General features: G+C 40.3%; 1 protein-coding gene across 3 annotated transcripts in view; it reads right to left on the bottom strand.

Annotated features, from left to right (window-relative positions):
* Positions 1-1,416: 1,416 nt before the first annotated feature.
* The window catches only part of kdm4aa (lysine (K)-specific demethylase 4A, genome duplicate a), a 30,984-nt gene continuing 7,311 nt past the window's right edge, over positions 1,417-25,089 (bottom strand). For 2 of the 3 annotated variants that reach the window (XM_076722958.1, XM_076722959.1), the window contains exons 8-22: positions 24,856-24,993; positions 24,164-24,393; positions 23,312-23,472; positions 22,183-22,586; positions 20,470-20,569; positions 20,098-20,282; positions 18,166-18,370; positions 17,796-17,872; positions 17,600-17,655; positions 16,995-17,103; positions 15,314-15,502; positions 14,891-15,061; positions 11,765-11,884; positions 5,086-5,178; positions 1,417-4,913 (exon numbers count right to left, since the gene is read on the bottom strand). In XM_076722958.1, the coding sequence (XP_076579073.1) occupies positions 4,773-4,913; positions 5,086-5,178; positions 11,765-11,884; positions 14,891-15,061; positions 15,314-15,502; positions 16,995-17,103; positions 17,600-17,655; positions 17,796-17,872; positions 18,166-18,370; positions 20,098-20,282; positions 20,470-20,569; positions 22,183-22,586; positions 23,312-23,472; positions 24,164-24,393; positions 24,856-24,993 (2,379 nt within the window). In that variant the 3' untranslated portion in view covers positions 1,417-4,772. The remainder of the gene's footprint in view (positions 4,914-5,085; positions 5,179-11,764; positions 11,885-14,890; positions 15,062-15,313; positions 15,503-16,994; positions 17,104-17,599; positions 17,656-17,795; positions 17,873-18,165; positions 18,371-20,097; positions 20,283-20,469; positions 20,570-22,182; positions 22,587-23,311; positions 23,473-24,163; positions 24,394-24,855; positions 24,994-25,089) is intronic. The other variant, XM_076722960.1, reaches the window with a different exon arrangement.

The following is a 25,089-nucleotide window of genomic DNA, read 5'->3' on the forward strand; positions in this document are numbered from 1 at the left end:
GGGGGTACCCGATACGTCCAGCTCTGTCAGGAGAGCACGTCACGCCAAACCCCATTTAAAAAGCTGCTATTTAATTGCGCTTAGCGCACTGGGAAATGTCCACGTATGGAATAATGCTGTACAGTATGTTAAGTATCCTTAATAATACAGGAAAAAACGGCAAGTCAGTTGCAAAGCTCCAACAGTTTTCGATTAAATGTTAACTTTATAAATAGTTTCACTCATTTCCCCTAACCCATAATAAACTAAAACCACAGATTAATAGCAATTTAATGACATAGAACACAGAGTAACAGCTCATTGAAACGGAGACATAGGGTAGATTACAGTCTTCCCCACAAAGTGTAATGAACTCATAAGCATGTAAAACAGTCCAATCGAATTGAATTTTACAATGGTTAAAAAAGTTACCTCTTTAAGGCACAGCATATATCACAATTTAATTTTACTTTCATTTTATTTATAGCACCAAGGTCCAAGATGAATGCACTGTACGGATCATTGTAATGACAATTAAAACTGTGCACTAGTACACAAACAAAACATGGTGACCGTCGGATCTCCAGCACATGGAGAAAAGTCTCCAAACGATCAGCGAGTCAAGATAAGGTGTGTGTTCGAACGGGAGCAGGAGCGAAGACACACACACACACACACACACACACACACACACACACACACACACACCTATAATGTATGATTATGTGCCCCTTTTTTATGTGTTCCAGTGCGTTTTGCACTTACTGGACAGCACGAAAATGAGCCCAACCCACTTATATATCACATATATTATGCTTTGCTAGGTAGTTGATTGGTCCAAATCATCATATGATATGATGAAAAGTTGTTCTTATTAATGGCTTACAGTGGCATGTCCTTTTACTGTGGTGACCAAGTGGGGCACTAATTTATGCAGGGGTGGCATGAAGAACGTCTTCACCCTGAAAATTCAATGATTTGTGTTAATGGGCACCTGCAGTTTATCACATCCCAAGTAAGACGAGTCCCCACAATGTGAGCAATACATGGAGGGACAGACACGGACACACACACACAAATAGAATAATTTACAATTTCTGTCACCACTACTCACATCTTCCAAAATGTTAGCTAGGCACTACTCTGGCACACTTAAATGCACCTATAAATGACGATCTGCTTTACCTGTCAGTCATTTCAGACCATGCTCCTGACTGTGCAGATCGTCAGTCACAGTGAAGAATAATAGGATGGCCTGTCAGGCTTCAGGGGTGGCCCACAGCCACCCCAGGCCACTCTGGACACACCCCTGATGTCATAGTGATTTATCAGGCTTGTAACATACTGTATTTACAACTCCCACACCCTTCATAAAGGGTACCTCATCAGAAAAACTAGTGTAAAGAAATACAAGACGTGAGACTGTGGAACGAAGACTGACATATAGCGCTGAAGCAAATTTCTTTACTGAAACAAGCAAATGAATTTTACAAAATGCTTGAATGATAATCTGGAAGTTCAGTTATTTCTCTTCAGGAGGAGGCAACAAGAACAGACAGCTCATCTCCTAAGTCAACAGGTAACATCTTAAAATAGACTACACATTTACACTTCACAGGTTTCTGTGAAAATACACATAGGACATGTTTTACAAAAAACGCAATAAAATAGAATAGAAAATTCCCCCTCCCCATGTACAACTCTATTGATACTTTATGAATAAAATAAATTCATTCTCCACTGGACTGATGAAAGCAGAGTCTTTGAATTGGCAACCACTAACTAGAAAACAAATGTCCCTCTGTCTGCAGTCTCACACCAAAAGAATAAGTTCTCAGGCAAATGATGACATCTGAAGGCCACCTTGTTCCCATAACAAGTGCAATGTGATCAATGAGCTTGGCCAAGAGAGAGGGGTGCACAATCCATAAGACATTTTATAAATGTACAATTAACATTCTAAAACAGTTTTGTAACAAATTAGCAATGGCAGCACACGACTATTCAAATGTCCTCACAACTGGACTTAAATAAAAGTGCAATGCACAACTTTCAGTAGAAGAGTTAGGAAACAACTGGGTAGACAAAGCGCATCAAAAATCTGAATGGGTTCTGCTATATAATTCATCTATATACTGTAGAAAAAATATAACATACATCAACTTCAACCTCCACAGTATTACTGCAGACTCCTGTCTGAAATGCAGAGGTTACTTTCTCAAAGCACCTTAATAAATAGGCTGGTAAAAACAAGTGAAAACGTAAAAGCTATATTCAGTTCTACTACATTAAATGTAAAGGAATGCAGTTCATAGTTAGTGAAAGAGGCATAATCAGTGGTTTAAATGGCATTGCTCCCACTCAGAGAAATACTTCACACAAATATTCTTATTTTTGTATTCATTTGTTATGTCATGTAGTTTGGAAAGTTGAATGCTGACATATTGAGTTTGCAGTTTTCTGTCTGTGTGTGCTCAATGTGTCCAAAACTGCGTATGAAACCAAATTTATATTTACACTATAAAACTTCAGTGTTTGCTCGATACATATATTGGTCACACTTTAAATATCAAATATTAGTGCATTACAGAATTATCTCAACTCAAAGACCAATGACTAGATTTTTCAGTTTCAAACTGCAGTTGAAAGCCAAGAAAAAAGTAAGTGGACCTTATGAGGATTCTAAACTAAGATTATTCTGTCACACGACAAGTAACTGAGGTCACAAATGAATGCTATGGTCAACCATGTTCCCCAACCATCAACCAGATATTTAGAAAAAATCTTTTTTGAATTCTTTTAATTCTCAAATACTGCTATCCACCTCAAAATGCACACTGTACTCAATACCTGTCTGACACTGAGCAAAATGAGTTCATATTGCTGGGTAATGAAAAGCATCAATAAGCTATCATTGGATATCTGGTCAGATGTGGAATCTTGTTTACTTACTCAATGATCAGATAGTTCCTGATTACAAAATCACTTTTTGCCAGTTTTAGATGATGTGATTTAGGCAACCTTCTACTTCTGTTTAGAGAATATTTAATGTTTTCTTTGTGTGTTTGTTTGTTGTTAAAAATAATCTACCTGTAACCTCACCATTTCAAGAAATGGCCACAACTTTTGTTTTTCATGAAAGTTTGCAAGTACAAACATTCTCTGCATCATTCCAGGCTATCAGAGGTAAGTAGCTGACTGACTAAGCTTCTTGTGTGAAGTATTTCTGTAATTAAAGGATAACACCGGTGCAATTTTGAATTCTGGTTTCTGCCTGTAGAATCCATGTCAACAGATTCCAAAGACTCTGACTTTAAAAACTGAAGTTAAAATACCTGTTTCAATAATGTCTTATTAAACTGCAGATGTAAAGGCAATAAGATTTCCAGCAAGTAAATGGATCTGATCACTGAAGCGCTCATTGAAGGGTCTAGCCTAAAGCACTGCTACGTGACCCATTCGGCACCTTTCAGGTTGAATAAAGGACCTTTTCCATCATTGTAAGATAGGGCTGTGCAAATTATCTTTGTTGTAAGTAGATATGCAATGCCCAGCAGAAAGAGCAAAAGAGACAGGAGACGGCTAACAGTAATCAATGAAGTGCAGCAAAAAGTACTATATAGAGTTGGGTCCTGCATTATTCTATAATGTAGCCTTGTCTTGGAGAGTGGCTCGAAGTCAAGTCTAGTTTTAAGACCTAAATGATTTTAGTTTACGTTACGTTCACATTTACATATTCCTCAATGAAGTTGGGTTCAATCAAACTAGCAGGGCAGAACTCCAGCTTCTTCAAAGTATGGTCGGTACCCCTGGCAGGTACCAGGGGTAACATTTTTAGTGCTGAAATGACAAGTTGACTCATTGATTACTCAATTGAGAGAAAATGTATCAACATTAATCATTTAGGTCATTTTCCAAGCAAAATATTTACTGGTTCCAGCTTCTCCAATGGGAGGCTTGCTGGCTTTCTCTGCTTTATGTTATTCTAAACCAAATAAATGAATAATGACAGTGGTCAAGAAAACCTGAATGTAGACAAAACCAAGAGTCGATTGTTTGAGAAAATAATTGTCAGATTAATGTAGAATGAAAATATTTGTTAGTTAAGGCCCTAAACATTTTTGAAAATTCCAGGACACAATTTAGTAAATCATACCCTGAAATTAATAATATGGTGTGAAGAAGACAGGAACTAAAGGAATAACTATGGGCCGTTAATTTGAAAGAATGAGTTCAGTCATTTGAGGGCACAAATACCTCATTCTAAATATGAGGGTACAAATGAAGCAAAACTCTTACCTCCGATACCAGCCAAGCTCTGTATCATAGGCACTAACGGCAGCATATCGTTTTAACTTAGGTAAACACTGAAGTAGCAGAGTTCATTGAAATGTTTTGTGAAGAGCAATTAATTTAACATAACTGTAGTTTTAAGTTTAACTCAAGCCTTATCTTTTATTACAAGGTGCCTTACTAACTCCTTTATTGAACAAATGCCATTTTACATTGCTTCCTATTGTTATGTACTGCCAGGGCTTGATGTCAGCCTAAAATTAAAAAAATAAAAACAAAAACACTGCTGTTTCCTTGATAGCAGTCACACAGAACTCTCTTTGATTTAACAAAGATGGATGAATGAGAAGTAAAAAATAGACAACAGTCCAAAGTGGGTCCTGAAGGAAGTCATCTAGAGCTACACTCTGTCAGTGGCTAGCTGCTAAGTTAAGGTACAGTGAGCACAGTTCAGTCTGTCAGTGCTGGTGGTTTGTTGGTGAACAGACAGATACTGAGGGTTACTCCATGATGGCTCTGTAAATCACAGGCTCTATGTAGTCCCCTCTGTAACGTGAGTTGATCACTCTCTGTCTCTTTGACTCCTTGATGATCTCCTTTTCTTCAAAGATCCCATCAAATCTCATGTCTGATGCTTTAGACTGCAGAGACAAACAAAATACTGTATGACAACACTGCCACATCTTTTCAGTGTGGCTTTTTAGAAATTCCAAGTTCCAACCCATTTCCAGTTCCAACAAGTATTTGTTAAGTGAACACTTGATATATTTGGTGCAATATATGGTCCATATGCATGGTATGGGTTGCACTTACCAGTCTGGATTTGACTCTCTTGGGGAGTTCCTCATCCAGAGTGTAGACATCATCTCTCTTGGCTGTAAGCTGTGACCCATCCTCGAATTCCACCTATGTTCCAGAAATGCAGTAAACAATATTGTCAGGATACAAATACAGCTTAACTGTGCAGTTTCTAACATGCGGTCATATCATACCAGTTAATACTTTTCATAAACAAAGCTTAATAAGTGTTTGATAATAAGAAGAAAAAAAGTAGACAGCAGCCAACACCACATAAAAACTTAGGAACAATAGTGGAAAGAAGGATTAAGCTTGAATGTCCTTTAAAATACTGAGTCACAACCTGGTGGTCTTGACCCCCACTTGGGGTCACACCAAAGCTTTCTTATTATTATATTTAAAAATATACAGTAGGGGGCGGCACGGTGGCGCAGCAGGTAGTGCGTGTGCCTCACAGCAAGAGGGTTGCTGGTTCGAACCCTGGGTCGGGCAGGGCCTTTCTGTGTGAAGTTTGCATGTTCTTCCCGTGCATGTGTGGGTTCTCTCCGGGCACTCCGGCTTCCTCCCACAGACCAAAAACATGCTCATTAGGTTAATTGGTCTCTAAATTGTCCGTAAGTGTGAGTGTGTGAGTTGTCTGTCTGTGTGTCTGTGTATGTTGCCCTGCGATCGGCTGGCGACCGGTTCAGGGTGTACCCCGCCTCTCGCCCATTGCTAGCTGGGATAGGCTCCAGCCCCCCGCAACCCCGAAATGGGATGCGCGGGTAAAGAAGATGAATGAATGAATGAATATACAGTAGGCCTCAGCATTTCATTTATCTCTGTGTAAAGTGTCATTTTTAAAGTTTAGGCTATAACATACAGTATCTATTTAAACATAATCTCACAGAATAAGGGCACAGTGAACACCTGAACACAAGCTTGCTCAGGCTATGGTTTGTTCAGTCATCATTGTGAAAGGCCAAGTGATGCAAATTTCAAAGCTTTATAAATATTTCTCAAACCCCGTCCCAACAATCTCCTCAGGTAGCTGTTTCCTCAGTTTGTAATGTAATTAAGAAGTGGCAGTTAATAGGAACAGAGGAAGTCAAGTTGACTGTCTGGAAGATCAAGAAAACTTTCAGAGAGAACTGCTTGCAGGATAGCTAGAAAGGCAAATCAAAACTCTGTCTGATTGCAAAATCCCTTCATGAAGCCATAGCACTCTGAAGAGGAGGTACACTGTTCTACTGTGGAGCAAAACCTGTGCAAATACGACCATCACTGAAGAGTCATCAGAAGAAAACCTTTCCTGCATCCTCATCACAAAATTCAGCATCAGAAGTTTGTATAGGAATATCTGAACAAGCCTGATGCATTTGGGAAACAAGTTCTGTGGACTGATGAAGTTAAGATTGAACTTTTCGGTTGCAATGAGCAAAGATATGTTTGGAGAATACAGGGTTAATACAGGAATCCTAGAGTTGAATTTACTATCTTTTACTACCTTTTTGCTACCTCTACAATATTTTTTACTACTAACACGACATCAAGGAGCGGCCTTTTTTGGGGGGAGGGGTGGATGCGCAGCACTGACCCATGCATGATGATGGCCCACCCCTCACCCAAGACAAAACGTTATCCCACTTATTTGAAGGTATAAGTATGACGCTGTCTTGACTAAGACATCACACACATAATAAATAAATATTATTAAATAATAATACAATTTAATGTCAGTCAGATTGAGAAAGAGTGAGAGAGAGAGAGCTGTGGGGAGTGAGATGGCAGAGGAAAGGAGAGAGATACAGACATATGTAGAGAGAGGGAGAAAAGAGAAAATATGGACAGAGAAACACACACTCTCCCTCTCACACAGACAGACACACACACACACAGAGTGTGAAACACACAAATACAGTCAGAGAGAAAAAAGACAGAGATAGGAGACAAGGGAAGCAAGAGACAAATGGACAAGGAGGAGGAGACGGGGGTGAGAGAGGGAGCATGAGTACAAATGGCCCCTCATTGTTAACACTATCTACAAGCAACTTCTTAAAATGTGGTGCAATGCCGAATCGAATGATGTATGCAGTCTTATCCTTGCCGCATGCGAAACTTTTGGCTATGTTTGTAAACAAGTTTTGGAATAGCTCCCTGATACCGTCATTTGAAGAGCATGAGTGATGCTTGGCTGCGGTGTTCAGGCACCAGAGAACCTCAGCTCTGAGCTGAGGTCTGCTGCCTGTCTGCTGCAACTGTCGTGGTGCTGGTGATACTAGTTTGCCGCTGAGGTGTGTCGGCAATACTTGTGCTCGTAGCTGAGCTTGTGTTTGCAGTTGCACTGCTCTGTGTAGCACCAAAAAAAGAAATAGGGAGCTGCTCCCCCCGCGCACGAATCCGCTGCTGGTGAACGGTGGATGCTCCGTGTGATTTGATCGCTGTAACAATGTTCCAGGTCACATTTATGGTTTTTCTGCACACTTTTCAAAAAGCCTCCCGAGCATTCCCCATGACCGGCTTAAACCAGTCTTTAAATGCTGGGTCATCGAGCCGAAGTTGTGAAAACTTACATTTTCCCATTGTGAGGCGGAAAGTGGCTTGCTAGTACCAACATACTTGCGCTGTTCCAACACCATGCATGCGCACAACAGATCGGACAGCAGAAACAATCGAGGCTATCAACGCCGGCCCAGGTCCCGCCGTCCTGCTCGCACGTGGGTGTGTGTGTATACATATATATATACATACATATATACATATACATACATATACATACACATACACACACACACACACATATATATATACATATGTGTGTATATATATATATACACACACACACACGTATATATGTATATATGTGTATATATACATATACACATATATATACACATATGTGTGTGTGTGTGTGTATATATGTGTGTGTGTGTGTGTGTGTATATATATATATATATATATACACACACAAACTTATATATATATATATATAAGTTTTTTTTTTTTAGTTAAACGAACTTAAAACAAAAAAACAGCATATATTGAAGGGGTGACGAAAAATTTACTACCAAGTCAAGTTGTGTTTGTTACCTTTTACTACCTTTCAATGGCCTTAATTTGAGCTCATTTCATTTACTACCTTTTACTGCCTTTACTACCCTGCGGATACCCTGGAATAACGGTTGCAGAATTTCATGAAAAGAACACCTCCCCAACTGTTCAGCACGAGGCACGAGGCATCAATCATGCTTTGGGCTTGTGTTGCAGCCAGTGGCACTGGGAACATTTCACTGGTAGAGGGAAGAATGGATTCATGGAATACCAGCACATTCTGCAATCAAGCATCTCACCATCTGTAAAAAAGCTGAAGATCAAAAGAGGATGGCTTTGACAGCTGGGTGATAATCCTAAACACACCTCAAAATCCACAATGGACTACCTCAAGAGGCTCAAGCTGAAGGTTTTGCAGTGGCCCCTCACAGTCCCCCAACCTAGGCATCATCAAAGGATAGAACTCAAAAGAGCGGTACATACAAGATGGCTCTAGAATCTCACAGAACAAGAAGTGTTTTGACAAGAAAATTGGTTGAACATCACCTAAACAAAAACTGAAAGAGTCCTAGATGGCGACAAAAAGCCTTTACAAGCTGTGATACCTGCCAGTGGGGGGTGCTAAATGGGAAATGGACTGTATTTATATAACGCTTTTCTAGTCTTCTAGTTTAGTTTTCTAGACGACAACTCAAAGCACTTTCACAACACAAGCTTGAATTCACCCATTCTCACACACATTCGTACAGCTGCCAAGCCATCTGCTAATCACGAGCGTTATTAATTTGCACACATTCATAAATCGATGGCACAGCATTGGGAGCAATTTGGCGTTCAGTATCTTGCCCAAGGACACTTCGACATGTAGTCTTCTGAGGCCAGGAACTGAACCACCAACCTTCTGATAAGTGGACGACCACTCTACATGACCACTGAGAGCCACAGCCACCCAAAGTACCAAGCACTGACCACGAAGGGTGCCCAAACTTTTGCTTCAGGCCATTTTCCATTTTTGTTATTTTAAAACTGTAAAAGATGGAAATGAAAAAGGCATCTTCCATGAAATATTAAAGAGATGTGTGATCTATAACTTCATGCTGTTTGGAAGTCAGCTCATCTTTTACATGTATAGCTATTCACAGTGACAGAAATATTGACCTGGGATGCCCAAACGTCTGCATGCCACTGTACCTATCCATGTTCTTTGAGCTCCTGTGTTTTGATGATTATTTGACACTGACTGACACAGACAGCTTGCCTGTCAATCACCAACCCATCCCCTTGTTTTATCTTAGGAATTCTCTCAGTTCCATTTTTTAGTTCCTGCTCTAAACTACACAGATAAAGAAATCAAAACTTTCCTATCCATTAAAAAAGATATGTGCAATAAAGTGGAATGACAGGTAAAGTTCTACTGAGAGAAAACCAATGTTTGGTCTACATTTCATGTCAATATCGGCATTGGCAATATGTTCAATGAAAAAAAGATTTATTTCAGTCTCTCATTGTAGATGCCTGAGGCCATGTTCAGACAGGCACTAGTACTCTGTTGATCCTGGGGGTGCACACAGAGGGGCCTCCAGCAAAAATAAAACAGAGGGTCATCTGGCAAACATCTGGCAAGGCACTCGGCCATCGAATACTGTAAGTGCACACTCCTTGTGGACTACTCTCTTAGACAAATGCTGTATTTCTACTGTTAACCTGGCAATTGTCCTGATGAAAGATAAAACAATTGCCACTGTGTATTTACAAGAATTTGCAAGAGTAGTGAAATCCTTCCTTGTAATATCAGAAACTGCTGAGCAGTGTTTTGGTGTCTGATTCAATCTCATGGATCTGTTACTCAGACTGGACTTCCTGGATCCAGTTTCATTGTCTCACCAGTAGCTGAAACAACATGCCCCCACCAACAGGAATTGTTTTTAATGCAGGGCTGTTTTCTGTGTAAACGCCAACTTAGATTGCAAGGCCACCCACAGAGCTAATACTATAAGGTCCTTAAAATGAATATGTCCATCTTAAAGGCCCAGTGTGCAGGGTTTAGTGGCATCTAACAGTGAGGCTACAGATTGCAGCAAACTGAATCCTTCTCTCCTCACCTCACCTCTCCTTTTCCAAATGTGTAAAAGACTGTGTGACTGTGAAATTGACGCAAAATGCAGAAGGTGCTCTCCAGAACCAGTGTTTGGTTTGTCTGTTCTGGGCTACTGTAGAAACATTCTGGTGCAACATGGCAGACTCCATGTCAGACGATCCGCTCCCTCTCTTTCTAAGGTTACTCTCTAAGGTGACAAGAAGACAACAATTTTTATTTTGAGGTGATTATGCACTCATATTTCATGCATTTGATACGATCGACCATGTTATCTCAATCAATCCTCTTGAACAGTTGACTGGTCTTTCTAAGTGGTTTAAAACAAACACCAAAGGGACAAAGTCTTATATTAGTATTGGAGATCATGTGTCTGAGAACATGAGAGCTGCTCTGCACTGACTTCCTGTAACGTTCAGGATTGATTTTAAGGTCTTCCTCCTCATATACAAAGCCCTTAATGGACTAGAACCAAGTTACATCACTAACTCCCTCATTTATTATTTGCCTTCATGAACACTGTGATAATCTGCTGCTGGTTTATTGGAGGTTTCCAGCAACAGTTCAAAGAAAATTGGGAATGCAGCCTTTGTCCATTACACTCCAAAGCTCTGGAACAAACTAGCTACAGATATCAGGGAAGCAGCTCACTGAATATTTTCAAAAGAAAGCCAAAAACTTCTCTCTGCATTTTAGCCTTTCACTAGCTGTGACTTCCTGATACAGGTTTAAAACTTTTGTTCTTTGCCTCATGCTTACACACTGCTGCATTTCTTTTAAAATGTATTTTACTTGATTTTATGCATTCTGTGTCATCTATTTTTTACATATATTTTATTATTTTACCCTGTGGTTTTATGCAGTCTTCAATTTTATTTTCATCCTTATTCTTCCTTTTACTAAGTTATTCTCCATCTTATTTTACATGCTTTTTTTTTTTTTTTTTTTTTAAATCTTTTTTATGTGCAGTCTCTCTTTTCTATGTGAAGCACTCACTTGGTGCATGTGATTTCTTTGCTGTAAAGCACTTTGAGCTGCAATTCCTGTATGAAAAGTGAAAATGTATATGTATGTATGTATGTATGTGTGTGTGTGTGTGTGTGTGTGTGTGTGTGTGTGTGTGTGTCTGTGTATAATATGAATTTCCCCTCGCGGGACAAATAAAGGAATACTGAATTGAATTGAATATTCAATTTCAGCCATATTCTGCCAAGACTGGTCACACTGTTCCCTTAAAAGGGGCAACTCTTCAAAAACAGAAAGACTGCTTTGGGGAATGGCCTAGAAATATTAAGTGAAAACACCTTTTCAGTCGTTCATTTTCAGTTTTTTCGATTACTTCAATTTCCACTTCCAACTCAAAATTTGACACAAAATATAAGCTGCATTAGGTAAAAACACACACACATTCCAAGTTCAAAAGGAGCCATGAGAATACATTTTGCTAGGAGTTTTGATCAAATATACTATCCTGAAAAATGTATTCTTAGGAATACTGTTTGCCTATTGTGATATTAATTAAAGCAAGTCAAACTTTGTCATGTGACACAAAACAAAGAAAAATCTTACCAGGTACATGTGGATGGCATGTGCTGCCACAAATTTGGCCCCATACACCAGGCCGTCAGTCCACCGCACCTGAACCACTTCACCCTGAGGCGGGGGTCCAAGCTGAGCACAGTCTCGGTTCTAACAGACAAAACACATTGCAGTATTCTGAACAAACTGAACAAAAGCACAGGTCATGTGCATTATTACATGTGTATACTGTAACAATGTTTGAAACATTCCCTAAGACAAAAACTTTGTGTCCCCTCGTGCTTCCAAAAGTCAAACGGAAATATAAATGTATCACTTCCCATGCTTGAGGCGAATATGAAACGCCCAATGAGACTGCACGTGCCAAATAAAAATCTGAACTGTTTTATTTGTGGTACAGAGAGTGAAACACAACCCCAATCCAAAAAATAATGAGACACTGTGTAAAACGTAAATAAAAACATTTTATTTGCAAATGAGCTGTGTTCACCGCCAACAGATTTACGAAGTGTTCCTGAGCTCAGGTATTCATACCCTTTATACAGTCATGTGTTGACAAAGTGGTGAACCTCATTCCATTCTTGCTTGTAAACGACTGAGCCTTTCGAGGATGCCCTAATGAAGCTGATGGTTTTTTAAATGAGCTGCAAAGGCTGCAGATTTCCTACAATGTAATCTAAGCTGTGTCTACTTGTTGGAAAACAAAGGTAACTGGTCCTTTACGAGACACTGCGAGTCTGCCTGGGAAGTGGAGGGACTTTACAGCTGGTGGCTTGTGGTCTTACCCTTTGTTAATCATTTGTTACATCATTCACTTGTGGATGTTTCCGAAGGCTGGTTGAATACTTTTATTCGATAAGTCATTTCAAATTTTGTCAATGTTGAGAGACTGGTCCCTTTTTTCATTTTGTAAAAGCTGGATCAAGAGTAGAGGGTTTTTTGTATTTTCTATTGTATTTTGGCAGCCAAATAATACAGCTGCATGTTGGGTAAGGCAAAGGCCCATCATGTTTGGACTTTTTTGGATCCTAGGGGACTTAGCAGCCCAAATGTAAGATAGCACAGTGATGTTAGGTGAGTTAAAGATATGGTGAGAAAAAGTCTGTCTGGAGGTATCATGGTCCATCACTGAAGGTCAAGTTTAATCTACTCAGTCAATTTTGTGAAATTGTCCTTGTGAAGTGAGCTAAGAGAACGTAAGATGTTGACACCTAAATATTTCAATCAACAAGAGCAGTGTGGAGGAACCTTTTTCCTTTCAAGGACTGTTTCAATTTTTTATAACATCCTTCAAGAGTCATTCTAAATTATTGAACGCATACATCACCCTAACCTCTAATGCGATGGGGCTTGAACCGCTTCTCTTTGGAGAGGTATTTGAAGTCAGATGGTAGTGATGATGATGATGCTGATCGTAGCTGGTTTTCCAGGTTTGGGTCAGTCAGTCTTGAGTGGAGCCAAGTCTTTGCAGAGTCAGTGTTAAAAAGAGCTGCTCACAGCAGTAGGTCGTCCCAAACAGAGATGCAAACTTCAGAGCACGTCTCCTCAGGATGGGAAACCCCTCAGGAAACATACAGTTTCTAGAACTCCAGCAGAGGGAAGCTGCTGTACCCAGCTTTGAGCTCGTTGTTGCTTTCATGCTGAATGACTTCATGTTGTTAGTTGCCAGGCAGATGAGCTGGTTTCACAGCATAGCAAATTATGTTCAGTACCACTTTTCATTTTACTTTTCATGTGCTGAAATCTGTTACCACATGCATGAAGGAGTTTTCACTTTGGTTCTTTCAGAGTTTAATTTCATTTCAGATGATTTCACATTTGAAAGCAGTGCTCAAAAACTGGCTGAAGTTTGAGGTTCAGCTCTGAGAGGTTCTTGGTAATGTCCACCATAAAGACTAAATCACACAGACACTTGAGTCACCTCTGAGTTCACTGAGTCAGCCACCGAGTTCCATGACAGGTTTCCCCTTCATCTCCATGAAATCATTTAGACAAATTGGCACTCTGGAACAATTTTATTTTGTCTCTGCAGCGGCAACAAGGCAGTCCAACCAAAGTCTCCTTCTGAATTTAGCTCACTCACCATAAAGCTTGCCAAGACAAAACTGTCTCTGTCAGAATGCAGTCCTGTAAAAGCTGCTTGGTGAGCACCCAAACTCTGCCACAGAGCATTGAATTTATCCAAACAAATTTGTCCTTGCAACTCATCCACCTTAGAATGCTCCAAGATGTAAGGGCACTCAAGATGAGCTTTTTCATGTCCTCACAAACTAAATTATGCACACTGGCTTTCCTTTTCAGCAGAAGATTGTCTGTCAATGTCTGGAAGGAACAACATTCTGCATTCTATTTTTCTTTACTTGACACACCATGCATGTCATTGATGATGTGTCAATGCCATATGCGTGTTGCATTCAGTTACCTACCAGACAGACGTGTTAGTCTACTATTTTATGTTGTTTTCTTCTATCGCGGAACATTTGTATTCCTGAGTTGCTTTTTTGTATTTCGAAATTTCTTTGCATCACTCATTACTCCTCTATTCTGTCAACACTGTTTGATGGGTTTTGAACGTATAATAATACAACACAGATTCAAAGTTGGGAGGTTGTGTACAACATAAAGTAAACCGAATGTGACAATTTGCTAATCATTTTTGAATACTAAATTGAAAACAGTACAAAGACAATATATTTAATGTTTGACCTCATCAGATTCATTGAAACAAGTTGGGACAAGAGCTACTAAAGACTGGGAAAGATGTGGAATGCTCCAAAAACACCTGTTTGGAACATTACACAGGTAAACAGGTTCATTGGTAACAGGTGATAGTATCATGATTGGGTATGAAAGGGGCATCCTTTAAAGGCTCAGTCGTTCACAAGCAAGGATGGAGCGAGGTTCACCACTTTGTGAACACATGATTATATAAAGAATATTACGATATGGGCCAGGAACAGTTAGTAAAACTGTTGTTGGTAAACACAGTTCATTTGCAAACGATTGCATGGACAATCTGTCATTATCGGTCAAAATTGGCCAAACTACAAACTGTAATATGAGGGATAAGATTTTTGCTGCCTGTGTGCCATTTTTTTCTTTTCTTGTTTCTTAGTTTTTTAAAATAACAGGATGAGAAAAACTAGTGAGTCCTACCACGATGTCTTCAGGGAAGAGATTGTCACTGAAGGAGCCGTCATCAAAGTTGACTTCATAGAACGTCTCTTTCGAAAGCTGCACCACATCACACTGGTAGTAGCGGCCATTCTTGTGCTTGCATATCACCTTCTGTCCCACAGTCAGCTCATGCATGGCTGCTTTATTGCGCTGTCAGAGGAGATACAGGGCATGACATTTTTATGACATACTAATGTTGACTGGAAACTCCTTCATTATTCTGACATTTAAATGTAACAGTACTGGACACTGCTTTCACTACTGTACAGCAAAAAAGTAAAATTATAAAGGTAAAATGTAAAAAGTAAAAAAAAAAAAAAAGTAGAAATAAGAAATAGTGTATCTCTAATTCCCAGTTAAGACTTTAAAGAAGAGCTTACCAGATCCTCAGCAACTCCTTACCTCAATCTGAGTGGGGCCTTTGTGTCGACAGCAGGTAACATGGACCACAAATGGCCATTCATCTGGCTGCATGAGTACTCCAGCAGCCTGGGCACATGTTGGGTGGTAGGCAGTGGGACAACGTCCATGAGAGCACTGCACGCAGCAGCCAGACGCCTTCTTCATCCGCTTCTTGCAGTAGTAACATTTCTGTCAGAGATTAAAACACAGGAGCTCAGGAAAGTGCAGTGGATTTGGACTCAGTGAAGGTGAACATAATACACAAGGACCAGTATTAGTTTGAGTGCAGTTGAAGCCTTTATACTGTACAGAGGGCTGGATATTCTGTCAGTTTTCAGTCGATCCTCATCTTAATTCTGTGGGCTGCTGCATGACTTAGAGGACCAAAGTTTGGGGCTTAGACATTCTGTAAATCCTCAAATAGCAGCCTTTATTTACCTCACAAACAGATACAACCAACTTTAGACCTACTGATTACTGAATAGTTCTCTTGTACTTTGCTGTTGATGCAAACTCCACACTGTCTCTATGTTTACCCGTGAGTCATGTCATACTGACCACTCTGCTGAAAACTAGAGATGTCCCAAGCCAATTTTAAGGATTGGTATCAGGGACAATCCTGCCATATCTTGATGTGTTGATAATGTGTTGGTACCGTACTTAACTGTGTTTTGTTCAGCAAAACCTGCTTGTGTTGCAGTGCTGCTCTCCTTTACAACAGCCTACAGTGTGAGAGTGTGAAAAAGTCTTGTGGCGCACCACTGCAACTGATCCTGACTTCTGACACCTGAACCAGTAAAATGCACAGATTCCATAATCCATACAAAAGTCTGACACGGGTGAATCTCTTATTTCTACTCTCTTGTTCTTATTAGCAAACGTCTAAAAACATTCAGGTAGCAGCTTCTGATTTTTAGCCAGTGCTGACTGTCACTTTCTCCAGTTAAAATGACAAATATCAACGTGGCAGGTCACATGAGCTGCTGCTAATTACTCTCAACTTCATGAGTAACTTGATGGCCAAACAAAATCAAAGTTTTCCATCAAGACCACAGTACAATTCAGTACACTGAGTTCCAAGCAGTTGCACCGTTTCTGTAGTTCCAAAAACAAAACGACATGTCATCTCTAACAAAATAAAAAGCTGATTGTGTTACATCAATGTCAGGAGTCATTCTCCCGTAGAAATTTCATTCATATCAAATCTGTAACTTAAGATGTAAACTGAGAAATTAACCTCCAAGATCAATTCCATGTAACTACAACTTGTACAAACTAACCTGTGTGGAGTATTCTGAACGGGTGTTTTTGGAGCATTACACAACCTTCCCAGTCTTTCATGGAATCAGGGTTGTAATAGTCATTTTTACCCACAACCTTGAGTATTTGGCTCAACAAGCTTGTGAAAAAGAACGTATGCCATATCTAGTAGGCTACACCTTCTATTTCAGTGTGTAAGATACAGTAAATATGTAATCAACATTTAGGCAAGTACTGAAGTAAAATGATATTTCTGTTAAAGAGAGAGACGAGACTGTGGAAATGTATGATATCTTAAATCTACGGTCAGGTGATTTTACTTCCCCTTGCCTTTATTAGCAATCTGCCTCTATTTGTTCATGTTGACGAGACATTATGTTACAGTTGAGAACAGAACAGTGTGACTGCTATTTAAACTCACCAGTTTAAATCTCTGCAAAGGGATTCCACTTAAATCCACAGGACTTCTTTCAGTGATGTTGACAAAGCGTGCCTCCAGCACAGCCACTGCACACAGGACATGCACCCACCTGTAAAACACACACACACACACACACACACACACACACACACACACATACACACACACACACACACACACACACACACACACACACACACACATACACAAACACACACACAAATGAGTATGACAAATACCATGCGATGTGCACTGATATGCATTACAGGGGAGATAACGATATCCAATAAATACGTTTATTTTGTGGCCAATACCTAGATACAGAGAGCCTGTATAGACTACCTTAAACTATCTATCAGTCAATACTATACGAGCCTCCGACATACTGTTTTAGTATTAGTTGTATTAGTTGGACCAAGACTATTGCAGTTTTTTGACTCAGAAACTCTCATGTTGTTGACAGTTGAGGTGTTCAGCACTTTAAACCAGTTTCATTTGAATAACTAAATGTTATCAAATTCAGTGATAAAGTACCATTATCAAAGTGCAGATGTTCTAAAATAGCCAGATGAAGTTTCACATTCCTAAAGACTCAGAGAACTTACTTGTTGTTGTTGGCTTTCTGCAAGGCTCCGCCTCTCAGTGAACACAAACAGCAATTCTGTAAAAACAACATGTGATCAACTGTCCAGACTGACAAGGAGGAGCAAAATCTTCCTTTATTGTAGCTAGTCAACTTAATGGATTCATGTGCCGTCTCTGACTATCAAGTGTTAAATCCGCCCTGGAGAGCTCACTGACCTCAGTCATTGCATTGGCCTTGCAGCGTGCACATTTCCACTCCTTGCTCACACTGGTTGGATCCACACCGTAACAGCCTGGAATATGCAAAACCCAAAGACACAGTCTGACACATACTGATGGAATGTGTTTTTGATGAAAATCTGTTAGCATGTGCTGCCACCCATAGACGTGTTTAATCAGTGCAGTGTGGTTGCACTGAGTCAAATATCTGTCATCAAATGTTGCTGTCTCAGTTCTATAGTAACATATTTCTGTGCTATGACAAAATTGGGGGCATGAAGATTGAGAAAATACGACGTGCAAGATTCATGTACACACAAGCTGTGCTACATATTTGCAACCAATATTCAAGAGTGTGTGTACTGACTGGTGTGAACTCGCACGCTGCACTGAGAGCAGCTGATAAGGAGGCTGGTTCCATCTTCCTCGAGATGAGGTGTGACAGGCTGCTCCTCACACTCAGAGTCCTCCTCTGTGGTGGTGGTGAAACACATCTCTGGGATCAGAGGTTTGGTCCGCATCCGCCCACCAGCCAGCATGACAGCACTGTCGACACTGTTCGCACATTCAGTCTGACAGCAGGCACAGCACACATAAGCATGGCACTTACAACTCTGTGCAACAAACAATATCCTATTTTAAATATGGAAATTTCCGAAAACTGCAACTTTTCCCCTTTAACAATTACTGGTTCAGACAGTCATATCTGTCATGTTGACTGAATTATAGAGCTTACTTTCTTGCATTCCACCTATCATCCTCCATAATATCAGCTGGTGCCTCTGGACATAAAGCCAGAGGCAAAATCTGATGCATTTGTATACTTATTAGCAGACTGGAAATCTGATTACAACTCCAAGATGTACAGTGCTGTAATGTAATACAACCTTAATACGTACACACAAAATGATACAAAAAATTGTTATAGTATTGTCAGCCACATTAATGAAACATCAAGTTTTTTACCAACCAAAATGTAATTCAGCAGACCAGCAGGCATCATTGGTAAAAAAAAAAAAATGCACCTAATTCATGTGCACAGTTTAGTGAATAATGCTTTTGAAATAAGCATTTGTGTGCAAGAATTAACAGAATATAAAGTAAAATTATATTTTTTACGATATATGAGAGGTGATACCAAGCACTGATCACAACCGGTATCACTAGACATAAAGTCAGGTCAAATAGTGGTGTTAATAAGATTAAGAGAATCTTCTGAGCAGCTGAGGGAAAATGGGGGAAAACTGGGCTCACAGTCCACTGTAACATATAGAAAGAAGCCATGGCTGTCTGGCAAGAAATTATTACTTTTCCAAGACTATTACAGAAAATGCTGGAAGATCTAGAATATTATTCTCCACTACTGACCAGCTACTCAGCAAGGAAAATTCACCTGTAAGACTGTCACTGAGTCATGTACAAGTATTGGTGTTATCCTAGATTCACGTTCCACATCAACAAGGTGACAAAAACATCATTTTCCCACTTTAGAAACATAGCTAAAGTATGACCATTTAAAAATCAAAAAGATGCTGGAAAATTGATTCTTGCCTTTATTTGTAACTAACTCAATTAATGTAATTCACTATTTACCCCCCCCCCCCCCCCCCCCCCCGCTCTTTCAAAACTCTTGAAGTTTTTTCAGTATTGAGTGAGAGCGCTGCATCTGGCAGCCACGAATCAGACTGTGATGTCTTCACTTAGAGATTTTTACAGGAGCACAGAGCACAGACAGATTCAGATACTCCAAGTTTTGTGTGTGAGGCATTTCTTACATTAGGACACAGACCAGAGAACCTTGAGAAGTTTTCCTCGTGTCAAGCAGCAAAAAAGTTGTAGCATGACGTGTTTGAGTTAATTTGCCTCACTTGACATTGCGCATACTGCAATATGACTATTGCACATGTACACATGGCTGAAACAACAAAACATCATATGGATTGTGCAGTCCTAACATATACTGTACGTATATATAATGCTTGGCCTCTTGTGAGGGTCAGGCTCCAAAAACACTGATTCGTGTATTTCCAATAATGAAATTGGACTGTTTCTTTCTTCAGACACTCCCTGTCTCTCCAATGGTCACTTTTCCAAAGTTTTTTTCTTACAGACCTTTAGTAACATAAGGCTTTTGTTGTTGTTTGTTGTTGTGTATAGTTTCAATCACAAACTGAGTTAAGTTACAAAGGACTTATTTTGTCCATGACACCTGCTCGTCTCCGTAGTACATGATCTATACTGTATGTCTGTATAGTTCAACACATGACTGGTGATTGGAGTCTGCTCTGGTGCAGATTACCTGCTGATATGTGTGGAACAGCATACAGATGGAGCAGTATGGAGGTTTGGAGCACATGCGCTGGTTGTACTCCCTCTCTTTCTTCAGGTTGGGAGGTCTGCTCTGCCACAGGTGAGCCAGAGGTTTAGCCCAGCTCTCCCCTTCCAGACCACCCTCCTCTACAGGGGGCGCCTCCTGTGGAGCCTCTGAGGGAAATGCAAGCACAACAGCAAAGTCAGCAGAGACATTCAGATCAAATAACAACTATCAAATAACAAGGGAGGCTTTTAGAGACCTTAAACACATTTGCGCATATTGGACAATTACATTCAGCCAATATGAAGTGTGATGGTGAAACAGCCCTGTTAAAGTGTTGCAGTTGATGTGACAAACCTTCATCACTCATGCCATCCTTTATAAGTGGATGGTGGCCTGGCAGCTGCCCAAGATCACTCTCCAGCTCTCCATCTCCAGCCACCTCTTCTGCCACCTGCTGGAGAGACAAAGCTACTGTTAGCACCAACATCCAGGCAAGCAGGCAGGAGGGTTTTCAAAAGACCACCCTGGTAGTTTTTCTGTATATGTAATCCATCAGTCAATATTCATCATCTTTTTTTGTGTATCGGCCGTGTTTCTGCAGTGTTTCCATGCAGCAGGGACTGCTGTGTTCAAGGATGTTCTGTATTATGCCATATTATGCTTTTGAGCTTCTCCCTTTCCTTTAGTGTCCTTTACCATCCTACGCCTAGGTGACACTGTCTGCGATTGTTATACGAAAATATGGAAGATGACGTTATGAGCAAGGCAGCCAATTTATCTGTTGCTGGCTGCAAAAAGCCAACACAAAAGTCTTCATGTCCTCCCACCATCTGAGGATAGACACAGTGGATTAACTACTATTTGTGATGGAAATGTGACAGAAATGTCCCCACAATGCCAGAAAAACTGTGTGTGCATTTTAACATTACTGCACTAGACTGCTTTGTCAACAAGGGCCGGTAACAGTAGAAGCTCGAGGACAGATTGATACCAGCTATCTGTGAACTGACTTCAAACTTGGAAGCTCCAAGTTTTTCCATGTTTTATGTTATTTTACTGTTTATTTTGTTGGTTAGCCTTAGCCCGTTTAGCTTGCCACTAGCATGTTGCCCACCTAACGTGGCTACTCCTGCAGACTGGGAGAGATGTTGGACTAGTGTTGAAATAATTGAAGTTGTTTTTTAATGTTGCTTTTTTTGTGTTTCTACTGCAGTGCTAGTTTGTTGTCAAACAAAGCCCGTTCTGCTCTAAAACGTATGTGAGCATGCGTCGCTGCTGTACGTAAATTTACTTGATAGACATACCTAAAAGATAATATTCTACCTACATGTGAAAGAATTGGTCAGCGGGCAGGAATTAATTTTCTTGGTAACACTACTGCGACGGTAGAGGCCTGCTGGGCAGTGAGGCCGAGGTTCATACAGTTCAGATTGCTGATCAAATGCACAGCGGTGAAGTTTTATTTTAGAAGCTATTATTGTGGTGATATTCACAGTGGAAATGCAGCTAGCTGAAGGCTAAAAACACAGGCAGAGCTGAGCAGACACACGGTAAGCAGTGCTGGCTCAGGCCTGTGCGATCAGAGCAGACTGTGCTTTTCAAGACGGGGTCCTCAAGAAGTAATGGAGCTAAAACTGAACATTTCAGACAGAGGCAATATCAGTGTTGCAGCAATGGACAGTATAAGAAAAATAATGTGTTTTTTGAACATCAAAGCATGTAAACCTGACACCTAAAATAAAGGTATGAACCTGAATAAAAAGCATTGTATGAACTCTGAAAGAGCTGGCTGGTGAGAAACATTCTTAAATGTTTTTCGGATCTGATGACTCATATTTACAATAATAATCTGAGCATCCTTGAAAGCAATACCAAGCCAAAAAGTACATGAAGGCATTGAGCTAATTACAGTGACGGATTCAAATCTCAAGTCTTTCCACTATTGTTAACATTTTTTCCCGACCACTGTCTCAACTGCTTTACAACATCTATGCCTAAACTGTTCACAAGTTACAGCTGAGGCTGTAAGAACAGTATTAAATATTTGTAAGATCTGTGTCTACTCACTTCTTTGCTAACATGTCTGCCGTCTTTGTCCGTCTCATTGTCACTGGCCTCACTCTTCTTCTCCTCCTTGGACGGGGCTTCTCCCTCTCCATAGTCTCCTTTGGCGTAGCTGTGGACATGCAGGACATCTGCGGGGCTCAGCGTCCTCTGAAACAGTTTGTGTGCTGGGCTGCAGCTGCTGCTTAGCTGAGGCTCTTTAGTGGTCCCCACCTCCTCAGAGCACAGAGCCAGCACATGGCTTTCAATTTGCTCAGGAGGACAGATGTCTGCAGCCAACACGCCGTTCTTCTCTTTTTTTGAAGGGCTTCGCCTGTTTGAAGCTTTCTTCGTACTGCCTTTGGACTGAGATTTCGTCTGCAGCTTGGTGTCTTTCTCCTTAGTCTCCAGCTTGACTTTCACTATGTCTGAAAGAACAATACAGCAACGATACACATTATTGCAACTACTGATGCTTCAAGATCAACCTGAACCATTACTGGAGGTTTGTTCAGTATGTCGCTTGTTACATCCTATGGAACTGTGGAATTAGCCTAACACACTGTAATTAGGTTGACATGTTGGTGCGAAACACTCATTTTTAAGTGAAAATTCCATCCAGACAGATCTGGCTTTGACTTTTGAAATTCATTAAATAGTAGTTACCTGTAGCAACTCGAGTTTTTAGAATGTGTGCTTAGCCTTCTAGCTGGCACTGTTACTGGTTACACTCACCAACAATGAAGCTCAACAGAAGGCAGAGCAAGTGTGAAACAGAAGATGCTTTTAGTCGTGTGTTCAGTGACTTAATAGCAAAATGGGGGGAGTTTTGATATTTTACATTTTTACACTTTTTCTTTTCCAAAAAAAAACTGTCCTTTGGTACACTGTACAATAATCTGCGCCTTATTTACCCGTGTCAGTTCTCCAGTGTACATCTGTAGGGCCAATTCTAACTCCAAAAGATATCACACCAAAAATGTTTCATTTCAAGGAAAAAAAAAAAAAAACAATCAGGTCAAAAGGCCTGAGCTATGATTATGCAGAAAAAAAATGTTTTCTTAAGCTTTAAACATTGGTTTCTTCTCATAGGCTGAATTTAGTTTTACTACTCCAAAACCTGACAAAAAGATCCCCACAGGCTGTGTGCTACCTTGATCTGGCTTGACAGGGACTTTAGGTGGAGACTCCGTGCCCGACAGCTTGGGCTTCTTTGGCTCCACCTCAGTCTCCCTCACGGTTGGCTCAGGTTTGATGTCTTCAGAATCTTCAACAGATTCCAGCTGACGCTTTTTCCCAGTCTGAGGCTTTGGACTGATGCATAGGAGACATCAGTGAAGACATGTCAAACAGATTAATGACAGCAAAGAAACAACTCTGAGAGGAGTTCAGGTGCGTGATGTTGATGTGCTAACAAATTTTTAAAAAATAAAATCTTAAACCGACTGAACTGACTACACTGAATGAACACTGTCACTGACTGAATCAGCAGCTTTTAGCAGTGCAGCTCCTCACTAGAGACTGAAAACACCAAGAAAGCATCAGTTCAGTCATGATTCACAGTACGTGACTTCCTCGCTACACGGTTTTAAAAGACTGCAAAAACCACAGAAATAATCATAATGTGATAACTGTCGCAAATAATTGGCTACTGAGCCTTTAACCTTACTAACAGTGCTTTACAGTGCTGGTTAGTTTTGTTCTGAAGTGAATGCAACAGCTCAAACTGGCAAAAGATCGATCGTACTGTACTAGTGAAGACTGTCAGACTTAGCAGTGAATGTTTCCGTGGACATCAATGCTTACTGTTGGACATACTTCACTGCATCTGAACAGAGAAGTGATCGCTTAGCTTAGAAAAAAAAAGTGAAAAAACCACATGGTCAGTGACCATGAATCTTTACAGTGACCTGAATGAAACTATTTGAATCAGCATGGCCAGCAATTCACAAATAACCACTGAATATCACAAGAGATGTGTGAGTTTGCAAGTGCAATTCAAGACCTTTTGTCATCCGGGACAGAAACAGTGGACTCCTCAGACTCAGCTTTTCTGGGGCTCTCTGGAGGCTCGATCTTGTCTTCTTTCAGAAACTCAGCAGCCTCTGGTGTGGGTTTGGAGTGGTTGATGGGAGTGTTGTCTTTCCCTGCTTTCCACAGCTTGTAACGATCAGGTTGAAACTTGCGTACAAATACATCCATGGAGATCTTCACCATGTCCTGACGACATGAACACTGGAAGGAAAACACAGATCAGCATTTCAATCTACCACCCTGATTCTAAAAAGGAAAAAAAGAATGCAATTTTTTGCAAATGAACTGTGTTCACAGACAATGATTTTGGGAAGTGCCTTGTTGCTGCTAGCACCAGGCAAAGTAAAGCTCTTCCAAAATGCCAGTTTGTCTGTAATAATTCATAGAGATGAAGAAAAACCTGACATGGAAACTCAGTGACAGCACTGCCCTGTAATTAATAATTCATAATGGATAATTTATTGATATTAATTCTGTTATTGTTATCAATAACGATCCTTCATATCTGCTAATAACCAAATCCGCTCCTACCAGATCCAAACATTTGCTAGGTGTGTTAAGAAAACACATAATGATCAACAAAGCAGAACACTGCTACACAGATGCAGCTGGATTAATCACTAGATTAAGATTCACAGCTGTTTAAAATATGTTTCTGCGTACCAGTGTTGCCTGTTTGCCATAATCAATCCATCGCTGGGTGGCAAAGTTGGTCGACTCAGCACAGTTGAATCCATGGTTGAAACCAGCATGATAACCAAATGGGAATGTCACGATGAACTGCCCAGCCTCTTGGGTGACCTGAATATTAGAACAACAGAGAAAGAAGGAGCTGATAAATGCTTTTACTTTTACCAGCTTTCCACTATATTTTCATTGCATAATTATTTAATCATT

The sequence above is a fragment of the Chaetodon auriga genome, chromosome 3, assembly GCF_051107435.1.
Source record: "Chaetodon auriga isolate fChaAug3 chromosome 3, fChaAug3.hap1, whole genome shotgun sequence".
NCBI lineage: Eukaryota > Metazoa > Chordata > Actinopteri > Chaetodontiformes > Chaetodontidae > Chaetodon > Chaetodon auriga.